The 27,337-nt window shown below is 54.4% G+C and overlaps 1 protein-coding gene and 1 non-coding gene across 9 annotated transcripts in view; one reads left to right on the forward strand and one right to left on the reverse strand.

Annotated features, from left to right (window-relative positions):
* The window catches only part of UVSSA (UV stimulated scaffold protein A), a 41,664-nt gene extending 20,862 nt beyond the window's left edge, over positions 1-20,802 (forward strand). For 4 of the 8 annotated variants that reach the window (XM_065544653.2, XM_074039198.1, XM_065544652.2 and 1 more), the window contains exons 9-14: positions 8,871-9,015; positions 9,537-9,671; positions 12,555-12,738; positions 13,362-13,470; positions 16,245-16,419; positions 18,339-20,802. In XM_065544653.2, the coding sequence (XP_065400725.1) occupies positions 8,871-9,015; positions 9,537-9,671; positions 12,555-12,738; positions 13,362-13,470; positions 16,245-16,419; positions 18,339-18,432 (842 nt within the window). In that variant the 3' untranslated portion in view covers positions 18,433-20,802. Of the gene's footprint in view, positions 1-8,870; positions 9,016-9,536; positions 9,672-12,523; positions 12,739-13,361; positions 13,471-16,244; positions 18,068-18,338 lie in introns of those variants that run through there. The other 4 variants (XR_012434550.1, XR_012434551.1, XR_010586704.2 and 1 more) reach the window with 4 other exon arrangements.
* Positions 11,282-11,809, reverse strand: LOC101925818 (uncharacterized). Its single transcript, XR_006698104.2, has one exon. It is a non-coding gene; the product is annotated as an uncharacterized protein (transcript).
* Positions 20,803-27,337: the final 6,535 nt, after the last annotated feature.

Below are 27,337 nucleotides of genomic sequence, written 5' to 3' on the forward strand. Positions count from 1 at the left end.
AGGCAGCCATCTTGTCTGCATAGGCCCACCCTGACCCGGCCTGCTGGGCTGCCTCATCTCCTGGATCCCTTCTGGGCGTCTTCAGAGTCTGGGAGCTGGCACTGACTCTTGGCCTATAGTGTCACTGACATTTCCTGGCCCTGGGTCTCTGCACGGACCTGTTACGATGGCTTCTGAGCCCTTTGAGCGGAAGTTACATGTCTTAGACAGACGGGGTGATGTGTGGCGTCTCAAAGGCAGAAATCCCCACTTCCCCTAAAACCTGACTTGTGGCTCTAAATTATCCAAAGCAAGGCCAGAAGCGAAACTCAAACGAGGTGACTCTCCCCAAAGAACAGAGCGGTCTCCTTTCATCAGAAGAGGTGAGGCTCCCTCCGGCCTGTGGCCAAACACAATGGTGGCGGCGCTCACTCGTCACTAGGCCTGGCCGTCCCCTCCCCACTGGAGCCCAGGGGTCCTGAGTCCATCCACAACAGCGTCCAGCCAAAGGGACCGAGCTGCACAGGCCTCGCAGCCCCTGCTGGGTGTGCCGGGACACCTGCTCTGACACAGCCCTGCTGCAGGTACACCTAGCCTCACAGGGTCACTCGTAGGCACTGGGCGTGGCAGTCCTGACTAAGCCCCACCGGTGGGCTGTCCCAGCCTGACCCTGGTTGTGAAGGCACCTCCAGATGTGTGTCTCCAGCTCAGGCCCCAGGCTTAGCAGAGCAGAGATGAGCTGTCCCTGCTGGGTCAGTCCCGGTCCAGGGAAGTGTGCACAGCTGGGGCACTGGCCGCCGGTTCTTGTCATTGCAGCTGCAGGTCCCCACAGCGCCCTCCTCTGCTGGCTCCGAGCCTCCTCCACTGCATGGCATCTGCCCCTTTGCTCTCAGGGCCCACGCATGCCCGGCGGAGGGGAGGGTGCCTTAGAAGCTGGGGGCTCCATCACAGCCTCGCCTGGGGCAGGCAGAGGCCCTGGTAGTTTTATTGCCACTGATTGACTTCTTGAAGTGGGAAGGCTGACCACCTTCTGCCTTCAGCCTTGAAGGTGCCGACGGCCCCTGTAGGCCTGGCCTGGGTGTCCTCGGCGGCACTGCTGGGAGTCGCCTGGGTGCAAGTGTGCGGCACCAGCTGTACCAGCCCCAGGCGAGGGCTGGAGGGCCCAAAGGAGGGGCAGGCCCTGGTGACAGAGCTGCCCTCTGGGGTGTGCAGAGGGGACCCCCCGGCCCCACTCAGCTTCACACCCCAGGGGCCCTAAGAGTGCCGGAGACAGGAACCAGACGGGAACCGTGGGGGCAGACGCGGGGCCAGCTCAGTCCATAACACGAGTTTATATTCTGTCGCTGTTTTTTCAATTAAACGTGGGCGAATCTGAAGTAGTTAGATTTAGTCTAAATCCACACCATGGAGGAAACCCGTGCTCTTTTGCTTGCTCATTTCTTTCTCTGAATTTTCACTGAGGGGCCTTTATCTTCCCCTTAATCCTACCATTTCTGTCAGGACATAATCTCTTTCTCAAATTTACATTTTAATTACAAGGCCAGCTGAACTAGGTAAAATCAATAATGTCAGCGCTGGGCAGCCCGCCTGGGCGCAGAGGCCCCCGCCTCTCCGTTTCCTGCCATCGATTCCCTCCCGCACTGTCTGCTTTGGTGCTTCAGGCAAATAGGTGCCACTTGGCCAATTTAAACAAAAAAGGGGATTTGGACATTTTTATGATTCTTTCTAAAAACAACTGTGGGAGTGAATTTGAGCCAAGATGCTGGACTCAGTGAGACGCCGTGCGGGCGGGGCAGGCCGGGTTCGACGTGTGGCCTCTTGTTTTCCAGGAGTCATTATTCTTCCGGAAAATGCGTGCTCTCGGTGCCTGAGGAATGCTGTCTGCTTTTTGGGGTTTTGCTTTGAAAGTATGTCAGTGAGATTGATTTTCCACGCGATGCGCAAGTGGGAGTGTTTTTAGTGCCCTAAGTATTTACCCTGCTGTAACACGCTTACCCATCTTTTTAATGGTTTAAAACAACAAATCGATGAAAAATATATTTCATTCTTGTAACTCTTAGGAATTCTCATATTGATCTTTTGGCTGTGATTGTATCTAAATGTCACATTGTTCACTTATCAGTCTTGCCTGCCTCACTGTGAGCATGCACGTGTGTGTGTGTGCGCGCGCGTGTGCGTGTGTGTGCGTGCGTGCGTGTGTGCGCGTGCGTGCGTGTGTGCGTGCGCGTGTGTGTGTGCGTGCGTGTGTGTACGTGTGCGTGCCTGTATGTGCACGCATGTGCTGACAGCCCGTATCTGTGTCATGTGTATTTCCAGAATACTGAGGGGCACTTGGCAGGTCTGTGAGTAAAACCCAGGACACGGCATTGAGTGCCAGGGCTGAGCAGGGGCTGCCCAGTGTCTCCTGGATGCACGCCTCGGGGCTGGAGGTCCGGCCCTGTCACCTGCTCTGTGGTGGCTCTGTCTCACGTCCTCTGCTCTCAGCCCCTGGGAACCCAGGAAATGGGAGCAGCCCCACAGGCATGCAGCCGTGAGCAGGCGTGCAGCCGTGAGCAGGCATGCAGCCGTGAGCAGGTGTGGAGCCGTGAGCAGGCATGCAGCCGTGAGCAGGCGTGCAGCCGTGAGCAGGTGTGGAGCCGTGAGCAGGTGTGCAGCCATGAGCAGTTGTGCAGCCGTGAGCAGGCGTGCAGCCGTGAGCAGGCGTGGAGCCGTGAGCAGGCGTGCAGCCGTGAGCAGGCGTGCAGCCGTGAGCAGGCGTGGAGCCGTGAGCAGTTGTGCAGCCGTGAGCAGGCGTGCAGCCGTGAGCAGTTGTGCAGCCGTGAGCAGGTGTGGAGCCGTGAGCAGTTGTGCAGCCGTGAGCAGTTGTGCAGCCGTGAGCAGTTGTGCAGCTGTGCACGGCTCAAAAGAGCTCCTGAGTGGGACAGGCACCTTCTGTGAAGGGCCAGAGCTCAGTCTCTTCGGCTTCAGGGGCCACACGAGGCCTTGTCTCTGCATGTAGATGATGGGTGCGACTGTGTGCCAGTAACACCCTATTCACGAAAGTAGGCAGTGGGCTGGACTTGGCCCACAGCCACAGGCTGGCGAGCCCTGAGCACAGGGTGTGGCGTTTCTGCATGTGCCAGACTGACCTCTGCCCAGAGAGCTGGTAGCCAAGTCAGAGGTGGCTCCAGACTGCCCAAGTTCTGTGAGCCCTTTCAGAGAAGCAGTTTTTCCCTCCTTGGTTTCCAGGATGCTTGTCAAGGGCCTCAGCAAGGCCCTTTGTCCTTACCCACTTCCCTCCCAGGGAGCCCCTGCACAGGCAGCCTTGCAGTACCCCCACTTCTCACGCCTCCTCATTCCCCTCCCAGTTCTTCTCCAAACAGAGCATTCCTGGCTATGCAGATAGGTAAGTGGAGGCACCGTGGGTGTCCTTGGAAAGCCTGCCGTGAGCACACGTGTGTTCAGTGACAGCATGCCTGTCAGGACGTGCGTGTGTGGACGTGGACGTGTGTGTATATACTCAGTCAGCCTGCACAGACAGAAAGCCTGCATGCTCTGCAGCTCACCCATGTTCAGTGAGAGCGTGTCTGTGCGTGGACCTGTGTGTGTGTGTGTGTGTGTGTGTGTGTGTGTGTGTAATCGATCACGTGTACATGAGTTTCTGGGCGTCTGAGCTCTCTGGCGGCCTCTGTTTTTGACGCTCTGTTCTGTGGTCTCAGAACACAGTCTGGGCGGTGCTGATTCTTGGGAGGTGACTGAGGCCCCTGTTGACTTAGTACTTGGTTTTCTCTCGTCGGTTCTGCATGTGTGTTGGAGAAGGACTTGGATATTGTATTAGTCCATGTTCACGCTGCTGATAAAGACATACCCGAGACTGGGCAATTTACAAAAGAAAGAGGTTTATTGGACTTAACACTCCACATGATGGGGGAGGCTTCACAATCATGGTGGAAGGCAAGAAGGAGCAAGTCACATCTTACGTGGATGGCGGCAGGCAGGGAGAGGGCTTGTGCACAGGAACTCCCGCTTTTAAAACCGTCGGATCTCGTGAGACGCATTCACTCTCACGAGAACACCACGGGGAGGAGGCACCAGCTCCCTCCCACCACGTGTGGGAGTTATGGGAGCTACGGGATGAGATTTGTGTGGGGACACAGAGCCAGACTGTGTCAGATAGGAGGTCTCACCGTGTCTCTTAGTTTGGTGGTTTTGACTGTACTGTACAGACCTCCATGATACGGCTCATTCTCTGCCTAACGGCCACTTCCCAAGAGGGTTCGCCGAAGCCCCCACAGTCAGGGGTGTCTCTGCACCTGTAGCCCCTCAGCATTGCTTTTTATGTTTTGAGACTCTGCATTTGTAAGTTACGTGTCTGTTCATGTTCATTACATCTTCAAACATTCCTTCTTTTACTCTCTTAGTTTTACCTAAAATCTAGTTTTTCTAGTACCCACATAGGACCTCTTCTGTCTTTTGGTCACTGTTTTCATAGTAAATCTTTTTTCATCCCTTTATTTTCAACTTTTCACTAACCATTGTATTAAGTGGGTCTTGTTTTTTTTTTTTTTTTTTTGAGACGGAGTCTCGCTCTGTCGCCCAGGCTGGAGTGCAGTGGCCGGATCTCAGCTCACTGCAAGCTCCGCCTGCCGGGTTTACGCCATTCTCCTGCCTCAGCCTCCCGAGTAGCTGGGACTACAGGCACCCGCCACCTCGCCCGGCTAGTTTTTTGTATTTTTTAGTAGAGACGGGGTTTCACCATGTTAGCCAGGATGGTCTTGATCTCCTGACCTCGTGATCCGCCCATCTCGGCCTCCCAAAGTGCTGGGATTACAGGCGTGAGCCACCGCGCCCGGCCCTAAGTGGGTCTTCTTTAGATGGCATATTGCTAAAGACGTCCACTCCGGAGTCTGTCTTTTCATTAATCTGAATCTGTTTAATTAATGGTTGTTACAAAGTCTTCAGAAGACGCATCTGGCGGCCTGTCGTGCGTCCACCCGTCGCACTTCCTCTCCGACTTCAGCCACCGTCCTTGCCTCGTTTCCTCCTTTCTCCCACCGTTTATGTGCCCCGTTGTTCCGCTGGTTTTTATTCTTCGGATGGTCACTCCTTGTTGTGGAAAGGATTTACACACATATGTACCATTCACTGTTTGTTTCTAGCGTTTCTCCATTACTGTACTATTTCCTGCATAAGACAAATCACCCAGCACCCTTTCCCCATGTGTGGCCTCCTTCCACCCCGTCACATTGAGTCGTCCAGAACCAACTTCATTCTGGTTGATATGAACACTTGCGTTTGGGTAGGGACAGGCGGGAGTCAGCTTTACAAAGTCATGTGCTCAGTGTTCCTTCTGAGTCTCTGCACTCACCTCCTGCGTCTCTGCACTCACCTCCTACGTCTCTGCACTCACCTCCCGCGTCTCTGCACTCACCTCCCGCGTCTCTGCACTCACCTCCTACGTCTCTGCACTCACCTCCCGTGTCTCTGCACTCACCTCCCACATGTCTGCACTCACCTCCTACGTCTCTGCACTCACCTCCCGTGTCTCTGCACTCACCTCCCACGTCTCTGCACTCACCTCCCGCGTCTCTGCACTCACCTCCCGCGTCTCTGCACTCACCTCCCGCGTCTCTGCACTCACCTCCCGCATGTCTGCACTCACCTCCCGCATGTCTGCACTCACCTCCCGCGTCTCTGCACTCACCTCCCGCGTCTCTGCACTCACCTCCCTCGTCTCTGCACTCACCTCCCACGTCTCTGCGCTCACCTCCCGCATGTCTGCACTCACCTCCCGCGTCTCTGCACTCACCTCCCGCGTCTCTGCACTCACCTCCCGCGTCTCTGCACTCACCTCCCGCGTCTCTGCACTCACCTCCCGCATGTCTGCACTCACCTCCCTCGTCTCTGCACTCACCTCCCACGTCTCTGCACTCACCTCCCGCATGTCTGCACTCACCTCCCACGTCTCTGCACTCACCTCCCGCGTCTCTGCACTCACCTCCCGCGTCTCTGCACTCACCTCCCGCGTCTCTGCACTCACCTCCCGCGTCTCTGCACTCACCTCCCGCGTCTCTGCACTCACCTCCCGCATGTCTGCACTCACCTCCCGCATGTCTGCACTCACCTCCCTCGTCTCTGCACTCACCTCCCACGTCTCTGCACTCACCTCCCGCATGTCTGCACTCACCTCCCGCGTCTCTGCACTCACCTCCCGCGTCTCTGCACTCACCTCCCGCGTCTCTGCACTCACCTCCCGCGTCTCTGCACTCACCTCCCGCGTCTCAGGGCACTCACCTCCCGCGTCTCTGCACACTCAGTGCTCATGTCTCAGGGCACTGCCCATGTCTTGCTCCACCCCCCCGGCTTTTCTTTGTGACTACTGGCTGTGAAGGTGTTTTCAAAGCGGACCTCACCATGGCATACCTCAAAAGGACTTGTCTCCATGAGGTCATCGTCCTCTGTCTACACAAGAAGCGATCGTTTAGCTGGCTCTAAAACTCTGAGCTTGAACTTCTCCTTCCGCACTTTCAAAGTGACCTTCTAAGATCTATCATTCACAGTTGCTGTTGAAAATCTTGTGTCAATAGAATTTTTATTTCTTTGAAAGTATCAGCTAACTTACATGACCACAAGGTCCCCCAGTAGGCCATCGGCAGGCTGAGGAGCAGGGAGATCCAGTTCGAGTCTCAAAACTGAAGAACCTGGAGTCCGATGTTGGAGGGCAGGGAGCATCCAGCACGGGAGAAGGATGTAGGCGGGGAGGCGAGGCCCGTCTCTGCTTTTCACGGTTTTCTGCCCGCTTTATATTTGCTGGCAGCTGATTAGATGGCGCCCACCAGATGAAGGGTGGGTCTGCCTTCCTCAGCACACTGACTCCTGTTAGTCTCCTTTGGCAGCACCCTCACAGACACACCCAGGATCAATTCTTTGTATCCTTCAGGCAGTCGGGTTGACCTCAGTGCTCGGTGTTAACTGTCTCAGGCCCTGGTGTTCTTTGGTTTTCCTGTAGCGCCTCTAGCCATGGTTTTTCCTCTGTCTCCGTTGACTCTCAGTGAGCCTTCCAATTCCAGGAAAACGTGGCTCATTGTTTCTTCAACTATTTTCTGCGCTCCAATTATTTCTGTCTCCTCCGGGGTTTTAAGAGAGACGAGGATGCTGACACCCGCGCGTCCCCCTCACCCCTTGGAGCTCTTAAGAGGGTCCTCCGTGCTTCCTCCCTCGCTGTCTGCAGTCACCTGTGTCTCACTCTTGCTGTGGCCCGTCCCCTCAGCCATCCAGCAAGTCCTCTGCACCTGACAGTTTTCCTTGCCCTTCGTCTTTAGTGGAGGCGTCTTCAGGATCCCCCCTCCCCCCTCCCTTCCTGGCCTCTTGCTCTGTCTTCGTAGCTTCTGGGGAGCATGACATGGGCTGTGCACCTCCTCGCCCGGGCTGCCGGTCCGTTTTCTTTCTGTGGGTTCTGCCGCGGCCAGGATGCCTTACTAGGTCCGTTTTCTTTCTGTGGATTCTGCCGTGGCCAGGACGCCTTGCTGGGTCCGTTTTCTTTCTGTGGATTCTGCCGTGGCCAGGACGCCTTACTCAGTCCGTTTTCTTTCTGTGGATTCTGCCCCAGCCAGGACGCCTTGCTGGGTCCATTTTCTTTCTGTGGATTCTGCCCCAGCCAGGATGCCTTGCTCGCTCCGTTTTCTTTCTTCCATGCCAGCTCTCCAAAGTCTGGCTTCCCTGCAGTCCAGGTTCCTCTGGGGTCTTGAGCCCTGCCGACCGGCAGCCCACAGGGGTGGACAGGCTCAAGTGCAGGCCTTAGTTGCTCCTACAGCAGGTTTGGGGAGGTGGGTGGTGCCCTTTGTCCTAACCCATAGCCTGCTGGCACCTCCTGTGCCCCCTGCCATCCTGATGTCCCAGGACACCAGCTCAGACAGCCACTAGGGAGTATAGGCCCCTGCCCTGACCGAGAGGCGCCATCAGGGTCAGGGTGAGCCCCGCGGGGCAGCCTGAGAGCCAAGCCCAGGACGTGGTACAGGAGGAGGGGAGAGGCAGGTGAGGGGAGAGGCAGGTCAGGGCCCAGCAGTGTTGGAGAATCTCCTTGTCCTGCTCCGGGGACCCTGGGTGCACGCTGGGCTGCGGAGGCCAGGGGCTGGTGGCCTCGTCCCTGTCTGTCTCTGTGGGACGTTGGTGAGATACAGCGCCATGGCCTTGTCTTGCTGGCGGCGGGCTGGGCCCTCTGCGACAGGCACTCCGGGACGGCATCTTGCTCATTGGAACTCAGCCTCTGCCTGGCAGACAGAGGGAGGGAGTTGCCAGGGCCAGGGCCGTGGCTCTCAGAGGCGCCTGCTGAAGCTGTGGTACAGCCCCAGGTGTTTCTGTGGGGACGCAGGGGCTGGAATCCCCGCTAACATCGCGGTTTTACCTCGGCGTGAGACGTGGGTTGAAACCCTGTGTGGAAGTGTGCGTTCTCTTCTCCTTGAGGACCATGTGGACACCCCGTGGGTGGCCTTTCCAAGTGGCTGCCGCCTCAGGCCTGGGGGCTGGGGAGGGCTGCAGGCTGCCTACATCTCACGGGCACAGAGTGCTGGGCAGTCTGGGCTCTTGCTGCTGCCCAGCTTCTTTACAGCCTGGCAAATCCATCTGCTCAGGCTGGCCCTTCTGCAAAGCCAGGTAGCACAGTGCGTGAACTGTATGGCCACAAGGCAAGACGGCCGGAGCCCCCAACGCACGCCATGTTTGGCAGAGCGTGGCCTGAGCTGCTGCTCCGGGCCTCACCCTCACCCGTGAGGTTCAGATAGCAGGCACCCACCTCAGGACTGTCGGAAGATGGAACACGCTAACGCGTAGACGCATCCTAACTGCCCAGTCTCGCGGATGTGCCTGGCGGGTTGTGGGAGTGGTGGCAGGGAGTGGACACGTGTCTGTTTCAGGGCTGGAGGCAACACTAGAGAAAGACACAGCTGTGCGGGGCTTGCGGACAAGGATGAGGAAAGACGAGGAGGCGTCGGACCCCACGTCTGCGGCTGCTCAGCTGCGGTGGCTCCGGAAACACTTGCCCCCACCTTCGTCTGCCAGGTGACTCCCAGTGTCCTTTGTGCTGAGCCCCTGCCTGGCACTGCCACAACCTCTGCCCAGAGCACTGGCTGGCCTCGACAGGCTGCTCAGTGCCTTCTCTGGATATCTTGGCGGAAGCCTGGGATCTGCACCCCCGGCCGGGTGAGCACTGTTGGTGCCATGTTTGGGCTTGTCAGTGCCAGCATCAGCTGGAGCCTGTGTGGGGCTGGGCCAACAAATACCCTTCCAGACACTGCTCGTGCCTCTGAGAGGAGCCCCCAGGGCTAGGGTTTGAGAGGCAGGTGTCAGGTCACCCCTGGGCCAGGGCAAAGAACTGCAGACCAGAGGCCAGCCAGGGCCCAGAGCTTCTCACAGGACCTCAGTGGTGGCTCTGAGGCCCGGGTGTCGTGTGGTGGAATCCATTGCCCACCTGAGCCGACCTGAGGCCCTGGCCGTGCTGTGAGGGTGGAGAGAGGGAGAGGCGGGTGGCTGTGGCAAGCACCAGCAGCACACAGTCAGGATGTCCTGCTCTGTTTCTGTAGCCCCCCCAGAGTGTTGTCAGAGCCACAGGAGGCCCAGAAGCTGGCAGCAGAGCGGGCCCGGGCGCCCGTGGTGCCCTACGGCGTGGACCTGCACTACTGGGGCCAGGAGCTCCCCACAGCCGGGAAGATCCTCAAGTGAGTCCCCATGTGTCTGAAGTCGACCAGGGCACACAGCCAGGGTCCCAGCCTGAGGAGGGGCTGCTGGCTTGCCAGGCCTCCCTGGGTCTGAGGAAGCTGGCCCCACCTCCCAGCTCTGCCCCACCTTCCGGGCACCTGGAGGGGCACAGGGATGGGCCTCCCCTGCTGAGTCAGCTCGTGGAGCCCAGCAGGGCTTTTGTGAGCCTTTCTGCTGCTGCGTCGGGGGCCGTCCGTGGAACGTGAGTGTTATCAATCCTGTGGGAACAGCTGGACGAGAAACCGCTTCCCTAAAGGCGGCCCTGGGGCCCACTGAGTTTGTTCTGCTTCAAACTGCAGTTGGCTGAGGTCGGGAAGAAACAGCCGTCCCTGCCACACATTGCCACCAGGGGTGCCCCAAGGCCAGCGCTTGGTTTTGGAGCCTGGCAGGTGACACCCAGCAAAGCTCCCACCTAGAAGCGGATGCCTGGCTCTCTTCCCGCCTGCCTGGCCTGTCCCCAGGACCACAGGCTTTGCCCTGACCCCCTGGGCAGTTGGGCTGAGAGAGAGGCCTGAACAGCTCCTGGTGAGGACCCGGTTAGTCCTGGGTGGCACCAGGGCCCTGCTGGGCAGGCCTGGCTTCATGCTCCACCTGCCTGGCCCGTCAGCACCACACACCTGGTGCATCAAGCTCATGGTTTCATGTTTCCCCCAACTGCCTGCAAACTGCTGCAGTGGCCGGCTTGATGGAGTTGCAGCCTGAACATGGCAGTGGCCTGGGCTGGGGAAGGGCCCCGTGTCAGCCGCGTGGGTGGAGGTGCGTGGGCTGGTGCAGGAGATGGCACCTGGGTGCCATGTATGCCCCATAGGCAGTTGAGGGCCACACTCCTGCTGTCTGGCCCCTAGCCAGGATGGCAGAGGCTGCTCACCCCACATTCCCTTGCCAAGTGGAGGGGTCCTGCCCTCTGGCTCTCTGCCGCATTTAGGGATCTGGAGAGCCTGGGCTCACCCCTTTTAGCCAGGAAGTCAAGACGATGAGAGTCCAGGAGGCCAGGGCCTGGCCAGGCCGTGGTGGGAGACAGGGCTGATGGGGCTGGCGCCCCTGGGCCCTGGAAACAGCTTGTTCTCCACAGCCTCTGGAAAGACCCCTGCCTGTGAGGGCCTCGTGGCCACAGGCAACCACTAGAATGAAGCCATGCTGGTACACAGAGGGCTGGCGGGCCCCGGCTGGGTGCAGTGGCTCATGCCTGTAATCCCAGCACTTTGTGGAGGCCAAGGCAGGTAGATCACTTGAGGCCAGGAGTTCGAGACCAGCCTGGCCAACATGGTGAAACCCTGTCACTACTAAAAATACAAAAATTAGCCGGGTGTGGTGGGTGCCTGTAATCCCAGCTACTCAGGAGGCTGAGGCAGGAGAATCATTTGAATCTGGGAGGCGGAGGTTGCAGTGAGCTGAGATCGTGCCACTGCACTCCAGCCTGGGCAACGGAGCAAGACTCTGTCTGGAAAAAAAAAAAAAAGAAAGCCAGTGGTCCTCGGCCGAGGGGAGCCCAGGGCAGCCGAGGGGAGTATCCCTGCGCCTGGATGGGGAGGAAGCGGTGGAGCCCGTGGTGTGGCTGCTGTGCGCCGGGTCAGTGCGGTCCACGGGGCGTCTCTGGTCCGAGTTCTGGGTGGCAGAAGGCATCGCTGCTTCTCACACGGGGCCTCTCCTGGTGTGGCAGGAGGCGTTTGGCCAGGCGGTCAGGCACCCTCGGGGGAGCCGCATGTACCCCTCCTGACCACAGGGCACACGGCCAGGTGTTCTTCTTCAGCCCACCAGGGCTTTGCCCCAGATGCCTCTCCCTGTAGTGGGGCCAAGGCCCCAGGCAGCACCTTCTGCCTGCGTTCCCACCCACTGCCTTGTCCCAACCCAGCCTCATCCCAGACCAAGGTGGGTGCAGAAATGAGGTCCAGGCAGCCCCAGGGCAGGGCCTCCTGCTAGTCCTTCTCCCTAGTGTGGGCCGTGCCTGGGGCCGTGCTCCTGTCTGTGGACCCGGGGCGAGGGCAGGGCTGCTGGGCTCTGCTCCTCCAGCACCCTCGGGCACAGGGTGTGGCAGCCCGGGAGCCTTGGGCAGAGCCAACCGTTCCCCAGTCAGCAGGCGGTGAGTGGTGTCTCTCATCACTGGGAGCCCTTGGCACTGTCCATCTGTCCTCCCCAGTTCCTGCTGGCCCCGAGTGTGGCTGTATGCCCTAGAAGGAGGCCTGGTGGCAGCACAGGGACAGTCGGGTCTGTGTGAGTTCCCCTCAGACACTTCTCCTCTGCCTGGGCATCCAGGTGGGCAGGGGGCATAGTTCTCTGAGGCCAGCCTCCTCTGAGGCCAGCACACCCATCTCCCCCATCCTGTGGCATCCACAGGAAAGCATCTCTAATCAGGCTGGTGACAGCAGCAGAACATGGGACCGGACCCGCCTGGGAGACCTGGGACGCCTGGGAAACCCAGGGCCGCGGAGTCTGGTCTCCAGCCCCTGGTCCCTCTGTGCTGCCGAGGGCTGAACAGCCTCCACTCCTTTTCCTGAGTGTGCTACCGCCCTGTCCTTACGCTCCTGCAGTGGAAAGACGACCTTCGTGTGCATGTCCCGTAAACCTTCAAGGTCATGCCTCAGGGACCCAGCAGCTATCGCCCTTGCCCTGTAGGGAGAGCCCATCCTGCAGGTGGCAGTTGTGCCCATGGTCTCGCAGCTGGTTCATGTGGCGTCAGAATTCAGACCCAGGCAGGAGTGACCGTGTTCTCCTGCTTGGGTGCTGTCCGCAGGGTGGGGTGGCTGGGCTGCGGTGGTTTGGCCTTCTCCTGTGCCTGCACCACCTTGGCCACGTTCCTCTGGGATCCCTGCAGATGCTCTGAGGGCCTCTGGCTCTGTCTGCAGATCTGACTCCGAGCACCGCTTCTGGAAGCCCAGCGAGGTGGAGGAGGAAGTGGTCAATGCCGACGTTTCCGAGATGCTCCGGAGCCGCCACATCACTTTTGCAGGGAGGTTTGAGCCTGTGCAGCACCGGTGTCGCGCCCCGAGGCCAGACGGCCGGCTCTGTGAGCGCCAAGATCGGCTGAAGGTGAGGCCGTGGCCTGAGGGCAGGGGTGGGCGTGGGCTGGACCAGGGTGGAGCAGCCGGAGGGGTGCTGAGCCCCACCTGCCCCTGCCCTGGGTGGGGAAGCACTGAGAAGCCCATGGAAGGGGCTTGTCCGTGGTGGGCAGAAATTTCTTAGCTGTTGGCCATCAGAATGGTGTCTGGGGCTCCTGCCCAGGGCCCTGAAGTCTGACACTTGGGTACATGGCCTGGGGACTCTCCAGGGGCCGAGACACACAGTGTCCTCCATGGTTGCAGCCCGGGTCTGTGCTGGGCCTAGGCTCCTCAAAAGTGAGGAGAGGCCGGGGGGCCAGGGCAGCTCCCAGCCTGGCAGCTGGGCATGGTGCAGGGGGGTTGCTGTGGCCGTGCTGGCGTGAGAGAGGCCCAAACTCTCCACAGCTGCCCAAGAGCTCCCGGCTCCAGGGGGAGGACAGAGCCACCCACACGACTCTCAGGACGCCCTCCCCTGAGGATTCCAGGGTTGTGTACACTTTGGCTCTGCGATGCTGCCCTCCCTGGTCGCTGTTTGTGCCTGAATCGCGGTGGGGGCAGGTGGTCGAGGCGGGTGGACCCCTCCCCGCTGTCAGCCACCATGTCCTCGCTGTGCAGTGCCCTTTCCACGGGAAGATCATTCCAAGGGATGACGAAGGGAGGCCACTCGACCCGGAGGACAGGGCTCGCGAGCAGCGGCGGCAGCTGCAGAAGCAGGAGCGCCCGGGTAGGTCTGGGCAGGCAGGTGGGGCGGGCGCCGTGGGAGGCACAGCCTAGGACTCTGCCACTGGCTGCCTGGGGCACGTCTGCAGTCATAGAGCACCCACTCTGCCAGCTCAGTCCACAGAGCTACACGCCCCTCGGTCGTAACTGGTGGAATCAGGAGGGGATGCTGCCCCGAGGGTCTTGGATTTGGGAGCTCCAGAGGAGTCTCCGGCTTCAGGGGGAGTTACGTGTTCATGAGACCCCGACCGGGAGGTGGGCACCCAGGGCCCCGAAGCCACAGGTGCCATCTGTGTGGCTGGGTCCTGCTTCCTCGTGTTTTCAGGCAGGTGAAGGCCTTGAGGCGAGAGAATTGATTGGGCTGAGCCCGGAGTGACTTCCAGGAACCCCTCTGGCCTCCTCAGCCATGCCCCGCACCTGCCTCAGTGTGCAAGTGGTCAAATCTCTGTCCAGGAGGCGTGTGGCCACTGCTATGGCAGCAGGAGTGCGGGTGCCCGGAGGCTCTGGACGGCAAGGCCACTGTGGGGCAGCACTGCCACATCAGCAGGGCCCATCTGTCTGCCCTGCCTCCCCCCGGGCTCATCTGCCCCCCATGCCTCCCGAAGGCTCATCCCCGGGTGGGGGTGCGTTTCTGTTTTCCAAGGAAGACTTTGTTTTTAGAGGCCCTGGCCAGCCTCAGACCCTCTCTCTCTCCTTTTTCAATCTGATTTGGCTTTTTTTTGAAGCAGGGTCGTTCTCTGTCACCCGGGCTGGAGTGCAGTGGCGCAATCATGGCCTCCCAGATTCAAGCCGTCCTCCTGCCTCAGCCTCCCGAGTAGCTGGAATTACCATGCCACCGTGCCCGACCAAGTTTTGTATTTTTATTTTTGGTGGAGGTGGAGTGGCACTGTATTGCCCAGGCTGGTCGTGAACTCCTGGACTCAAGCGATTCTCCTCCTCACCTCCCACAGCGCTGGGATGACAGGTGTGAGCCCTGCCCAGCCTCAATCCCTTCTGGAGAGTGGCCACGCCTGCAGCTTGGCCCTGGCCTGAAGCGGGGGTCATACCTTGTCTTGAAGAGCAGTGCTGGGGGCCCGGGGGCCCTTCCAAGCCGTCTCTGTCGTGGCTCCTGGGCATCTTGCACTCCGGTCATGAGAGGCGGATGTTGAGTGCAGCCTGAAGCCCAGAGGCAGCAGCTCGGCCCTGGGCGGAGGGAGGGCCCTGACCTGCTCGTCTCTGGGTGAGGCCTTCCCTGGGGGCTCACACTCAGGAGCAAATTAAGTGCCTATTTTTTGTGTCAACCCTGAAGAGTATCTGGTTTTCCAGCCCTTGGTGACTTGTTAACAAACAGGTATCAGGCCGCGGGCTGCGGCCAGCGCTGGCCAGTCAGATGTGAAATAGCATCTCTTTACTAACTACAGTATTGATCCCCGCCTCCCTCGCGCACGGCGCAATTTTCCTTTCCCTGGCGCTAACCTCAGTGACAATGTGCGTGTGCTGCAGGGCCCGTCAGCGCCCAGGAAGGCGCTTCCCAGCATCTATTGATTTTCCTCAAAGGCTTTTAAATTGCTCCTTCATTTCACTGAGACGCTCGCTCCATCTCTACTGGGTGCCGGCGCCTTTTCGTTGTGTTTAAACAATTGCTCCATTCACTGGGTTCCTAAACTGTGACGCCTTCTTATTACTGGGAGATAAACTGTTTGGACAGTTTTCCTTAATCTTGGATTAATCGTTCCTGTATCTGAATTGTGGGCCCCGTATTCCTTCACTTCAAAGAATCCGCTTGGGAGGCCTGGCCATCAGTCCAAGGCGTAGGCATCCCTTCAGGGATGTGCCTCCGTGGCCTGGTCGCCCCCGTGGCCTGGTCCCACTGACTCAGCTCATGGGGTCCTGTCTGCAGGAGCAGCTGCCTCTGGAGCATCAGTGCCCAGCCCCCTTCTGCGAGCCGGGGTTGTCTGTGAATCCCTCGGCCATCACTGTCCCGTTGGGTGGCCTCTCTGAGCCCGACCAGTACCACGCCTGGTGGAGGCCTTCCTCTGTCTTGTGTGGGGAACCCCACGGGAAGCCTGGGCCAGTGACCCCTGAGGGCCTCGGTGCCCATCTGCACAGTGGGTGCTGTCAGCCTGGGAGGCTGCTTAGTGGGGCTGGTGACGTTTGTGTCCCCTCACGGCCACAGGGCCTCAAGCAGACAACGCCTGGCTTGCTTGGGAAGGGCAGTTCTGTCTAGGAGAGCCCCACCCTGCATTTCTGAGGCCTGAGGCCAGGTCATCTTTGGATCAACGAAAAAGAAAAGCCCTTTGCTGAGTATCATGCTTGGCCCAGCCCTGCCGCACATACCTCCCCACCAGCAGGCAGGTCCAGCAGGGCACAGTTGGCCTAGTGGGGCACGGTCCAGCCCGTAGGCAAGGAAGTAGCTTGCGGATGGCACCAACCGCCAACCGCTGGCCTTGGCCTTCCAGCCTGGGAGGTCCATGGGTGCCCTAGCAGTGGCCTCTGGGCCCAGCCCCGGCTCCCCATATCTGGGCGGCAGGGGCCTGTGGGGGTGTGGGGCGGTGGGGACGAGCTCTGTGTCGCCTTCACCCCACGGGGACCAGCGTGCCCACCCTCCCCAGCCTGTTGCTCAGGGAACCCTGCCCGCCGAGCTTCCTCTCGGGCTTGCTGGTGCCAGGGTACGGCTGTAGGCAAGCCCCCCCGGCCCTGCTGTCAGGACGAGACCAGGAGCCCCTCCTGGGGGCCTCGGGCAAGACGGGCTGTGGTCAGTGCCAGCTGTTTCCTGAAGTGCGTGAGTTTTGTTTGCAGAATGGCAGGACCCTGAGTTGATGAGAGACGTGGAGGCAGCCACAGGGCAGGATCTTGGCTCGTCCAGGTACAGCGGGAAAGGCAGGGGGAAGAAGAGGAGGTACCCCAGCCTCACCAACCTGAAGGCTCAGGCCGACACGGCCCGCGCTCGCATCGGGAGAAAAGTCTTCGCCAAGTAAGAGTGGCTGCTGGGCCACCTCCCACCGCGTGGCCCCAACGTGAGGGTGTTCGGGGGAGGGGGCCATCTGAGCTCCAAGATATTCCAGGGACCTGGGGCCTCCAGGGGCTCCCCTGCTTTGAGTTCCCCTGGGGGACCACCCACCCCTTCCCCTGGGAGGGGCAGTGCCAGCCAGCAGGGGCAGCAGGCAGGGTCTGGTCAGGAACGCCCCTGAGCATTCCCCAGGATAAGAGGGGCTCGACTGCCAGGCACCGTCATCCTCGCTTCCTGGGGGAGCCGTGTCATGACACAGGCCTCGGCTGGTACAGAGTGAGCCCCCTCGTCTCTCCCTTGCCTGGCTGTGCCCCCAGGTCAGTGCCTGCGTATTTCTGCAGCGGTGACTTCAGGGAGGGTGGTGACTGCAAAGGTGGCCACAACAGAGGTCCACGCATCAGCCCCAGCAGAGCCCAGTCCCAGCGTGGCTGCTCTGAGCACTGGCTCTGGGAGGCTGACCTGGTGTCTCTGCAGCCCAGCGTGGGCCTGTGTGACTGGTGAGGCCTCGGCAGGGCCAGAGTGCAAAGCCCACCAGCCCGACATCCCTGCATGCGGTCTGTCCGCTGGGGCATCAGCCACCCACACGGCCTTGTGTTTCTGTCTTCACATTGCCTTTTTCTCGCCCAAGAAAATCCAGAATGCTTGCTTAGAAGCCACCTGAGGCTGCTGACTCCCTCCCACATCTGTGCCAAGTCCCTGCTGGTGCAGGTTTATCTGGTAGCGCCAGTGAGGTGGCCCCACCCATCGCTGTCCCAGAGACCCTCCCTTGGACACCCCGGAAGGTGCTGAGTGCGCCGGGCAGAGGCGGCCCCTCCTGGCCAGCATGACCTTGCACCGGCCTGAGTGTGCTCGGGCGGGAGGCGCCTTCGCAGCGCTCAGACCACGCATCCCCTGGGCTTGTGGGTGGTGCATCCACAGCTTTGCTTGGGTGGGGCAGGGGTGCTGGTGGGGGCTGCGGAGAGGCTGCCTGGGGCCCCTGGCACAGAGCTGGACCCATCACGTCAGCCAACCACACAAGGCGCCTCGGCCCCTGGTAGCTCACGATGAGGCTGTTTTCCTGTGGACCAGCCAGGGGCAGAGGCCAGCCTGGGTGCTGATGCCCAGCAGCAGGCACGGCCAGTGGCCCCGTGCCAGGCCTCCTCCCTGTGTCTCATGGGGACAGTGAAGCCCATGGCAGGAGCTGGCTCTTCACAGCAGCTGTGTGGCCCAGAGCCCTCCCCACAGAAAGGACCTGGGGTGACCACAGGCGAAACCCTGCCTTGAGGGGCCCCCATAGCAGTGCCTGGCAGCCCCACAGGGCCACAGCTGAGCGGAGGTTTCACCACCTTGTGGCCTCAGGCCCTGCTGGCTCCACACCCTCGTGTGTCGTGGCACCTGAACTGGTCAGCACAGCACACCTCATCCCGCTCCCCGGAGTGCCTGCCCTGCCCATGCCCTCCCTGCTACGGCCCTCCACATTTCCATCCCTGGCTGTAGAGCTGTGTGTGCAGCCGTGGGCAGGGCCGTCCTGATGCCTCCTGGCTGCATCTCCTGCAAGGCCACTCCCCAGGAGACCAAGAGGGAAGCTGTGCCCTCATCGTGGAGTGTGGGAGGCCACAGGAGAAGTGCCAAGGTGGGGCTGGGGCCACCTTCACCACGCAGAACCACCCGCCACAGACCCCAGCTCTGGGACCTGGGTGGCCCTTTCCAAGCCTGCCTCTGTCTTGGAACAGGGCCAAGGGTCCCGTCGCCCATCTTTCTCTGAGGGTGGCACCCACAGGCAGTTAGCATCCAAGGGCAGCAGCTGCCCCAGGACCAGTGCGTAACCCTGGTGATGCCACCACTGGGAGCCCAGGCCCCTGGCGGAAGCCTCCCAGGTCACATCTTGCCTTGTTTCCCCACAGAGCAGCTGTGCGGAGGGTCGTGACAGCCATGAACCAGATGGACCAGAAGAAGCACGAGAAATTTTCAAACCAGTTTAACTATGCACTGAACTAGAGAGCTGGGCCCAGTGCACTGGCCATTAGCACCTTCTCCCTCTGCCAGTGTCTCAGGACAGCAGAGTGGGCGTGGGTCTGGGCAGTAACCGTGCTTTGGCTATTACTGTGTTTGATGTAAAGAAATGGCACATTGAAATGCCCTGAAGGTCTGGCCGTGCTGCTGCGACAGGGTTCGTCGTCATCTGGTGACGGGTCTGTCCTCGTAGAAGAGGCCCTCGGGCCCGGAGATGTGAACACAGGCAGCAGCCCTGCTCCAGAGGGCATCTGCGAGTCCTCGTGAGGCCAGTGCATGTGGTGGTGCGGGGTTCAGCACTGACAGCGTGTGCTTGCAGCTCAGCTTTCAGAGCTTGCATTCCCCACCTGGGAGGCGACCACTCAGAGGAACTCTGGGAAACCCACTTTTATGCAAATGTTGTTTTTAACACAAACACAAAGGCCAGTGAACCGTTCACTCATCTGCTTTCTGTTTCTGGCTTTTCATACGACATGTGGCCTCTTGTGCCTGGCTTCTTGCACTTGGCATTCTGTTTTCAGGGTCCATCCATGGAGTTCCCCTCCGACGTATAAAACAAAGGAGGTGAAAACCTGTCCATGTGGAAGCTCGTGCACACATGTCCACAGCAGCGTCGAGGGTACTGAACATCTGTGCTCACGGGCCGTTTGTGTACCTTCTTTGGAGAGGAGTCTGTTCAAATCTCTTGCCTATTTTTAATTGAATATTTGTCTTGAGTTGTAACCGTTTTTTTCTCTCTCTTTTAGAGATGGGCTTTTGCTCTTACCCAGGCTGAGTGCAGTGGCACGATCATAGCTCATTGCAGCCTCAAACTCCTGGGCTCAAGCCTCCTCCCACGTCAGCCTCCCAGGTAGCTGGGACTACAGGCACACGCCACAACGCTTGGCTAATTTTTAAAATTTTTTGTAGAGACGAGCTCTCACTGTGTTGCCCATGGTGGTCTCGAACTCCTAGCCTCAAGCAATCCTCATGCTTCGGTCTCCCAAAGTGTTGGGATTACAGGCATGAGCCACCACTCCTAGCCAGGAGTTTATATGTATATTGTGAATACTGGATCCTCATGTGATTTGCAAAAACTTTCTTTTTTCTTTTTTTTTTTTTTTTTTTGAGACAGAGTCTTGCTCTGTCGCCCAGGCTGGAGTACAGTGGCCGGATCTCAGCTCACTGCAAGCTCCGCCTCCCGGGTTTACGCCATTCTCCTGCCTCAGCCTCCCGAGTAGCCAGGACTACAGGCGCCCGCCACCTCACCCGGCTAGTTTTTTGTATTTTTTAGTAGAGACGGGGTTTCACCGTGTTAGCCAGGATGGTCTCGATCTCCTGACCTCGTGATCCGCCCGTCTTGGCCTCCCAAAGCGCTGGGGTTACAGGCTTGAGCCGCCGCACCCGGCCTCTTTTTTCTTTTTCTTTTTATTTTTTTTGAGACAGAGTCTAGCTCTGTCGCCAGGCTGGAGTGCAGTGACCCAATCTTGACTCACTGCAAGCTCCGCCTCCCGGGTTCACGCCATTCTCCTGCCTCAGCCTCCCGAGTGGCTGGGACTACAGGCGCGCACCACCACGCCCAGCTAATTTTTGGATTTTTAGTAGACACGGGTTTCACTACGTTGATCAGGCTGGTCTTGATCTCCTGACCTCGTGATCCGCCCACCTCGGCCTCCAAAGTGCTGGGATTACAGGTGTGAGCCGCCATGCCGGCTGATTTGCAAAAACTCTTCCATCCTGTCCTTTCACTTTCTGGATAGTGTCCTCTGAAGCACAAAAGTTAATTTTGATGAAGTCCAGCAATTTATCTGGGTTTTCCTTTTGTTACTTATGCTTTTGCTGTCACATCTCAGAAGCCATCGCCTCATCCAAGATCACAGAGATTTACACCTGGTTTCTGATAAGCATTTTATAATTTCAGCTCTTATGTGTAGATCTTTGATCTGTTGTGAGTTAAGTTTTGTGTGTGGTATAAGAGCCCGCATTCTTTTGCCTGTGGATATCCAGTTGTCTCTGCACCATTTGTTGAAAACATTATTTTTCCCCATTGAATTATCTTGGCACCCTTATTTATAATCAATTGACCAAAAATGTACAGGTTTATTTCTGGGCACTTGACTCTATTCCATTGACCTTAACCTTATGCCGGTACCACAGTGCCTTGATCAATGTTGCTTTGTTGTGATGTTTACTTTGTTCTATTTCAAGGCTGTTTTGACTATTCTGCATTCCTTGCATTTCCAAATGAATTTTAGGATCTGCTCATCAGTTTCTTCAAAAAAAAAAAGCAGCTGAGATTTTGATAGGAATTACATTAAATCTAGAGATTGCTTTGGGATGTATTACCATCTTAATATTAAATCTTCTGAGTCATGAGCTTCTGATTATCTTTCCATTTATTTGGGTCTTTTTAAATTTATTTCAACAGTATTTTGTAGTTTTCAGTATATAGGTCTTTCACTTATTTTGTTAAATTTACTCATTTTATTTTTTATTTATAACCAAAGGATTATAAATGCAATTATAAATTATTAAAAGATTATAAATTGCATTTATAAAAGCAATTATAAATGTAATTGTTTTCTGAATTTCATTTTAGGGCTGATCATTGCTAATATGTGGAAGTACAATTGACTTTTGTGTATTGATCTCGTATCCTGCATTCCTTGCTGAACTTGTTTATTCATTCTAATTAGTTGTGTGTTCCTTAAGATTTTCCATACACAAAATCATCTGCATGTCATCTGCAAACAGCTGTCTTTCTAATCTGGGTTTCTTTTATTTCTCTTACCTAATTGCTCTGGCTGGTACCTCCAGGACAATGTTGAATAGATGTGGTGAGAACAGACATCCTTGTCTGACTCTTGACCTTAGCAGGAAGCTTTCAGTCTCTCACCATTGAGCGTGATGCTAACCGTGCTGTTTTGTGTAGATGCTGTCTACCAGGTTGAAGAAGTTACCTTCTCCTCCTAGTTTGTTGAGTGTTTTTGTCATAAAGTGTTGAATTTTGTCAGATGCTTTTTCTCCGTGTGTTGAGATGACAGTAGAATTCTTGTCCTTTACTCTAGTGATACGGCATATTACATTGTTTCTCATATGTTGAACCGACCTTGCATTCATGGGGTAAATTCTACTTGTTCGTGGTATATAATCCTTTTTTTATGCTGCTGGATTTAGTTTGCTAGGATTTTGCATCTGTATTCATGAGGGATATTGGTCTGTAGTCTTTTTGTGATGTCTTTGTCTGACTTCAGTCACGTCACTACTGACCTCATAGATTGAGGTGGGAAGTGTTCCCTCCACTCCTATTTTTTGGAAGAGTTTGTGAAAGATTGTTGTTAATTATTTAAACGTTTGGTAGAATTTACCAGTGAAGGCTGGACTTTTCTTTGTGGGATTTTTTTTTTCCCTAATTCAGTATCTTCACTTATTATAGATCTGTTTAGTTCCGGTAGTTTGCATCTTTCCAGGAGTTTGTCCCTTTCTAGGTTCTTTGTTGCAATGTTTATATGCAATTGTTCATAGCATTAAAAAAAGTGTTTTTAACTGACAAGGTCTCACTCTGTTGCCCAGGCTGGAGTGCAGTAGCACAATCATGGCTCACTACAGCTTCGACCTCCCAGACTCAAGCAATCTTCCTATCTCAGCTTCCTGAGTAGCTAAGACTTCAGGGGCATGGCACTATGACTGGCTAATTTTTTAAAAGCTTATTTTTGGTAGAGATTGGGTCTCACTATGTTGCCCAGGCTGGTCTCAAACTCCTGGCCTCAAAAAATTTTCCCATCTTAGCCTAGCAGAGTGCTGGGATTACAGGCATGAGCCACTGCACCCAGCCCTAATTTTCTTTAAAATTTTTTTGTAGAGACAAGATCTCGCTGTGTTGCCCAGGCTGATCTTTGTCAAACTCCTGGCCTCAAGCGACCCTCCCACCGTGACCTCCCAAAGTGCTGGGATTGTGGATGTTAGCTGTTGCTCCCAGCCTATTCATAGTATTTTCTGGTTTTAGTAATTTGATTCTTCTCTCTTTTACTCCCCTTAGTCAGTCTAGCTTAAGATTTATCAATTTTGTTGATCTATTTAAGAAACGACTTCTGGTTTTGTTTATTATTCCCTATGATTTTCCATTCTTTATTTTGTTAATTTCCACTGTAACCTTTATTATTTCTTTTGGGTTGCTTTGGGTTTTGTTTTCTTTTTCTTGTTTCTTGAGATGGAAAATTAGCTTATTGATTTGAAATCTTTCTTTTTAATATAGATGTTTGTAGCTGTAAATTTTTAATCTCAGCACTGATTTACTTCATCCCTTAAGTTTTGGTATATTGTGTTTTGCCTTTTTTTAATCTCAAAGTATATTCTGATTTCTCTGGTGATTTCTTCTTTTACCTCTTGGTTATTTAAGAGTTTGTTGTTTAATTTCCACATATATGTGAATTTCTCAAGTTTCCTTCTGTTATTGACTTCTTTTCCTTTTTTGTTTTTGAGAAACAGGATCTCACTTTGTCTCCCAGGCTGGAGTGCAGTGCCGTGATCACAGCTCACTGCATCCTCAACCTCCCACCTCAGCCTCCCAAGTAGCTGAGACTACAGGCATGAGTCACCAAACACAGCTAAATTTTTTAAAATTTTGTTGTAGAGACAGGGTCTGACTGTGTTGCCCAGGCTGTGTTGGAACTCCTGGGCTCAAATGATCCTGCCACTTTAGCCTCCCAAAGTGCTGGGATTACAAACGTGGGCTACCGTGCCTGACCTGTTACTGATTTCTTATTTCACTCCATTATGGCTGAAGAACATAACTGTATGATTTCCTGTCTTTATTGAGAGTTATTTTATTGGCATACCATATTTTCTGTCCCAGAGTGTTGAAGAATTTCTATCCTGTTCTTGTTGGGTGGAGTGTTGTATAGATGCCTGTTGGGTGTGATTGGTTTGTAGTGTTGTATAGATGCCTGTTGGGTGTGATTGGTTTGTAATGTTGTATGGATGCCTGTTGGGTGTGATTGGTTTGTAGTGTTGTATGGATGCCTGTTGGGTCTGACTGGTTTGTAGTGTTGTATGGAAGCCCGTTGGGTCTGATTGGTTTGTAGTGTTGTGTGGATGCCTGTTGGGTCTGATTGGTTTGTAGTGTTGTATAGATGCCTGTTGGGTATGATTGGTTTGTAGTGTTGTATAGATGCCTGTTGGGTCTGATTGGTTTGTAGTGTTGTATAGATGCCTGTTGGGTCTGATTGGGTCTGATTGGTCTGTAGTGTTGTATGTAAGCCTGTTGGGTCTGATTGGTTTGTAGTGTTGTATAGGTGCCTGTTAGGTCTAATTGGGTCTGATTGGTTTGTAGTGTTGTATGGAAGCCTGTTGCATCTGATTGGTTTGTAGAGTTGTAGAGAAGCCTGTTAGGTCTGATTGGTTTGGTTTGTAGTCTGATTATTTACATCTTCTCTTCCCTTATTCATCTTCTGCCTAGTTATATTGATATTGAATGTGGAGTATTGAATCCTTCAGTTTTGTCAGCTTTTGTTTCATAAATTTGAAACTCTGTTAAGTGCATCTGTGTTTCTATTTCTTTCTGATGAACAGACCCTTTTATGATTATGACATGTCCTTCTTTGTCTCTAGTGAAAAAAAAAAATGTTGTCTTTAAGTCCCTTTTGTCTGATGTTAGTGTAGCCACTCAGCTCTTTTTTGATTGTTTGCATATTATCTTTTTTCATCCTTTTACTTTCGTTGTATCTCTGAATCTAAAGTGTGTTTCTTGTAGACAGCATATAGTGGGATTGTGTTTCTCATCTGTCCTGCTGGTCTCTGCTGTGAATTGAAAGTGTGTTTCTTGTAGACATTTTATAGTGGGATCGTGTTTCTCATCTGTCCTGCTGGTCTCTGCTGTGAATCAGAAGTGTGTTTCTTGTAGACAGCATATAGTGGGATCGTGTTTCTCATCTGTCCTGCTGGTCTCTGCTGTTTGAGAGGGATGTTTAATCCATTTACATTCAGTGTGATTACTGATAAGGTTGGATTTGTATCTGCCATTTCTAAATTTGTTTTCTATATTGTCTTTTTTATCTTTCTTCCTTTATTTCTCCATTACTTTTTTGTGTTAAATGGACATTTAATTCTCTGTAACATTGTAATTTCCTTGTCTGTTTTACTGGGTTTTTTAGAAGTAATTTTCTTAGTGGCTGCTCTGAGTATTACAGTAACAATGTAAAACCAATCAAGTGTTCAGATGAACTTAATAATGTACAAAACCCTTTGCTTTGAGTAGCTTTGTTTCCTCTCAGCCTCTTGGTGCTCTATTTGTCCTATAAATGCTACCTTTTAGATTGTAAGTCCATCAGCAGTCTTGTAATTATTGCTTTCTGCAGTTGTCTTTTAAATCATGTAGAAGAAGAAAAGATGTACGAACAGAAATGAGTCTCTGCTGCCTCTGTTGCTGGCTTTGCGGTTGTCTTTTTTGGTGCTGTTTGTGTGGATTTGAGTGTGGTGTCTTGGACTTCAGCCTCAAGTATTTCTTGTAGGACAGATCTTCTAGCAATGAATTCTCTTTGTTTTTGTTTATCTGGGAATGTTGTAATTTCTCCTTCTCTTGGGAAGAATCATTGTGCTGGATATGGCCCTCTTTTTCTTTCAGCCCTCTATAGATGTCGCTCCACTGCCTCTGGCCCCCGTGGTTTCCATGGCAGGAGCACGGCACCACGTCTCAGTCTCTTTTTAGCTTCTGACTGTTTGACTGTGGTGTATCTAATTGTGGATCTTTCAGTGTGTCCTACCTGAAGTTCTTTGAGCTTCTTGGATAAAGAGGTTAATATTTTTCAGCAAATTTGGGAAATTTTTGGTTGTCATTACTTAAAATATTTTGTGTCCCTGCTCTCTGTCCCCTCGTTGGACTCCAGTTACATGTGTTTCTGTGGAGCTGGGCACAGCTCGGAGGCCTCGTTGACTTTCCCTTGTTCCGGAATTTTTTCTTCTTCTCGGAAAGAATCATCTCAATTGACCTATCTTCAAGGTCACAGATGCTTTTGCCAAACAAAACCTGATGTCAAGCTGCTATAGTGAATTTTTTATTTCAGTTATTGTACTTTTCTACTCCAAACTTCCATTTGGCTCTCTTTTATAATTTCTATATCTTTACTCATATTCTTTATTTAGTGAAATAGGCTCATACTTTAATTCTGTAGACACAGTTTCCTTTAGTTGTATGAACATATTTATAGAAGCTGATTTAAAGTACTTGTCTAGGCCAGACGTCGTGCTGCGCACCTGTAATCCCAGCTACTTGGGAGGCAGAGGCAGGAGAATCACTTGAACCCGGGAGGCAGAGATTGCAGTGAGCTGAGATCAAGCCATTGCACTCCAGCCTGGACCACAGAGCAAGACTCTGTCTCAAAACTAAGATAGATAGGTAGGTAGGTAGGTAGGTAGGTAGATAGATAGATAGATAGATAGATAGATAGATAGATAGATAGATAGATAGATATAGATTAGATAGATAGGACTTATCTAGTAAGTTCATGAACATCAGGGCCTATTCAGGGGAAGTTCCTATTGATGGCCTTTTTTCCTATGTCTGAACCAAGGAAATAATGTACTCTTTCTTTGTGGTCTCATGTATATCTATTGTTTTTGAAGACTGGACACTTTAATTACGTGCTGAGCAACTCTGGAAATCAGATGTGCTCTCCACGAGTTTATTTTTGTTTTGTTGCTGTTACCGTTTGTTTAGTGTGTGTTCTGGACTAATTTGAAGTGTCCACCTCGTCAGTTTCATGTTCAGCCAGTGACTGGACTGAGGACCCCTTTAAGTGCTTTGCACCAATAACGCTCACAGTTCTGCCGACACGCAGTTGATGCGTGGTGTGTGTGCCTTTAGCGCTCCAGCAGGCGGCTGCCAGCCGTGCCTTTGCCTTCACTTCTTGCTTGCACACGGCCACAAAGCCAGCCGGAGGTGAGGGCTGAACGACTCAGGTTCCTTTTGGGCATGCACACGGCTCTGTGCCTGTGTGGGCACGGCCTTCCACGCCTCCAGGAGTGTGGCAGAGCTTCTCAGCGGCCACCGTGGGCATCTCGTTCCTCAGACCCTCCTTTCATGAGTTATGTAGTTGAATTATCAGTCTTTCTTGGCTTCTAAGTTTTGTATTCTAGTTATAATGCTCTTCCCCTCTCAAAGATTATATTTGAAATGTTTTCCATGTTTTCTTCTAGTAGTTTTATGGATTTCATTTTCATATTGAAATCATTGATCTACTTCTAGTTTTTGATACAAGATGTGAGCCAGGAAACCCAGTTTTTAAATTTCACATAGCTGTCCGGGTGTCCCTGCACCTCTTATCAATGAGCCCTTGCTTTGTGCCGATTTGGAGTGCCCGCCTGCTCACACGCGTGCCGATGTGGAGTGCCCGCCTGCTCACACAAAGCCCTGGCATGGTGGCTCTGTGGGTTTCCTGTCCTGCTGGCTGAGTCAGACGCTGTTACCGTGCATTGTACTTATGGTGGCTTTTTAATACATTTTTATGTCGAAGACCCCTTTTATATTTCTTTCCACCTTGAGATAAAGTGGGAATATTAGGGATGAGATGGAAGAGGAGAGGGTGTTTTTGTAAAATTGAATTCAGGACCGATTTGTTAGCCTGGTGCTTTTTGTATCAGACTTTTAATGAATTTTCTTGAATGCTGATTGAAAGACAAGCCTGTGACTCTGCGACCAAGTGCGGGGCCCGTGCGGTGGGGGTGCTGGGCTGGCCCTTCTGGTTGGTGGGGTGAGGGGGTGGGGACTGTGCCCCTGGGAGCAGCTGACTTGGCACTAAGGGGGTGCTGGGGGTGGGCCCATCCTTTTCTCAGATCCCCTCAGCAAACCCCTTCCACCCATACTTGCCACAAAGTGGTTTGGGTACCCATGAGCCAGGCAGATGGAGAGGGCAGA

The sequence above is a fragment of the Macaca fascicularis genome, chromosome 5 (genome assembly GCF_037993035.2).
Source record: "Macaca fascicularis isolate 582-1 chromosome 5, T2T-MFA8v1.1".
NCBI lineage: Eukaryota > Metazoa > Chordata > Mammalia > Primates > Cercopithecidae > Macaca > Macaca fascicularis.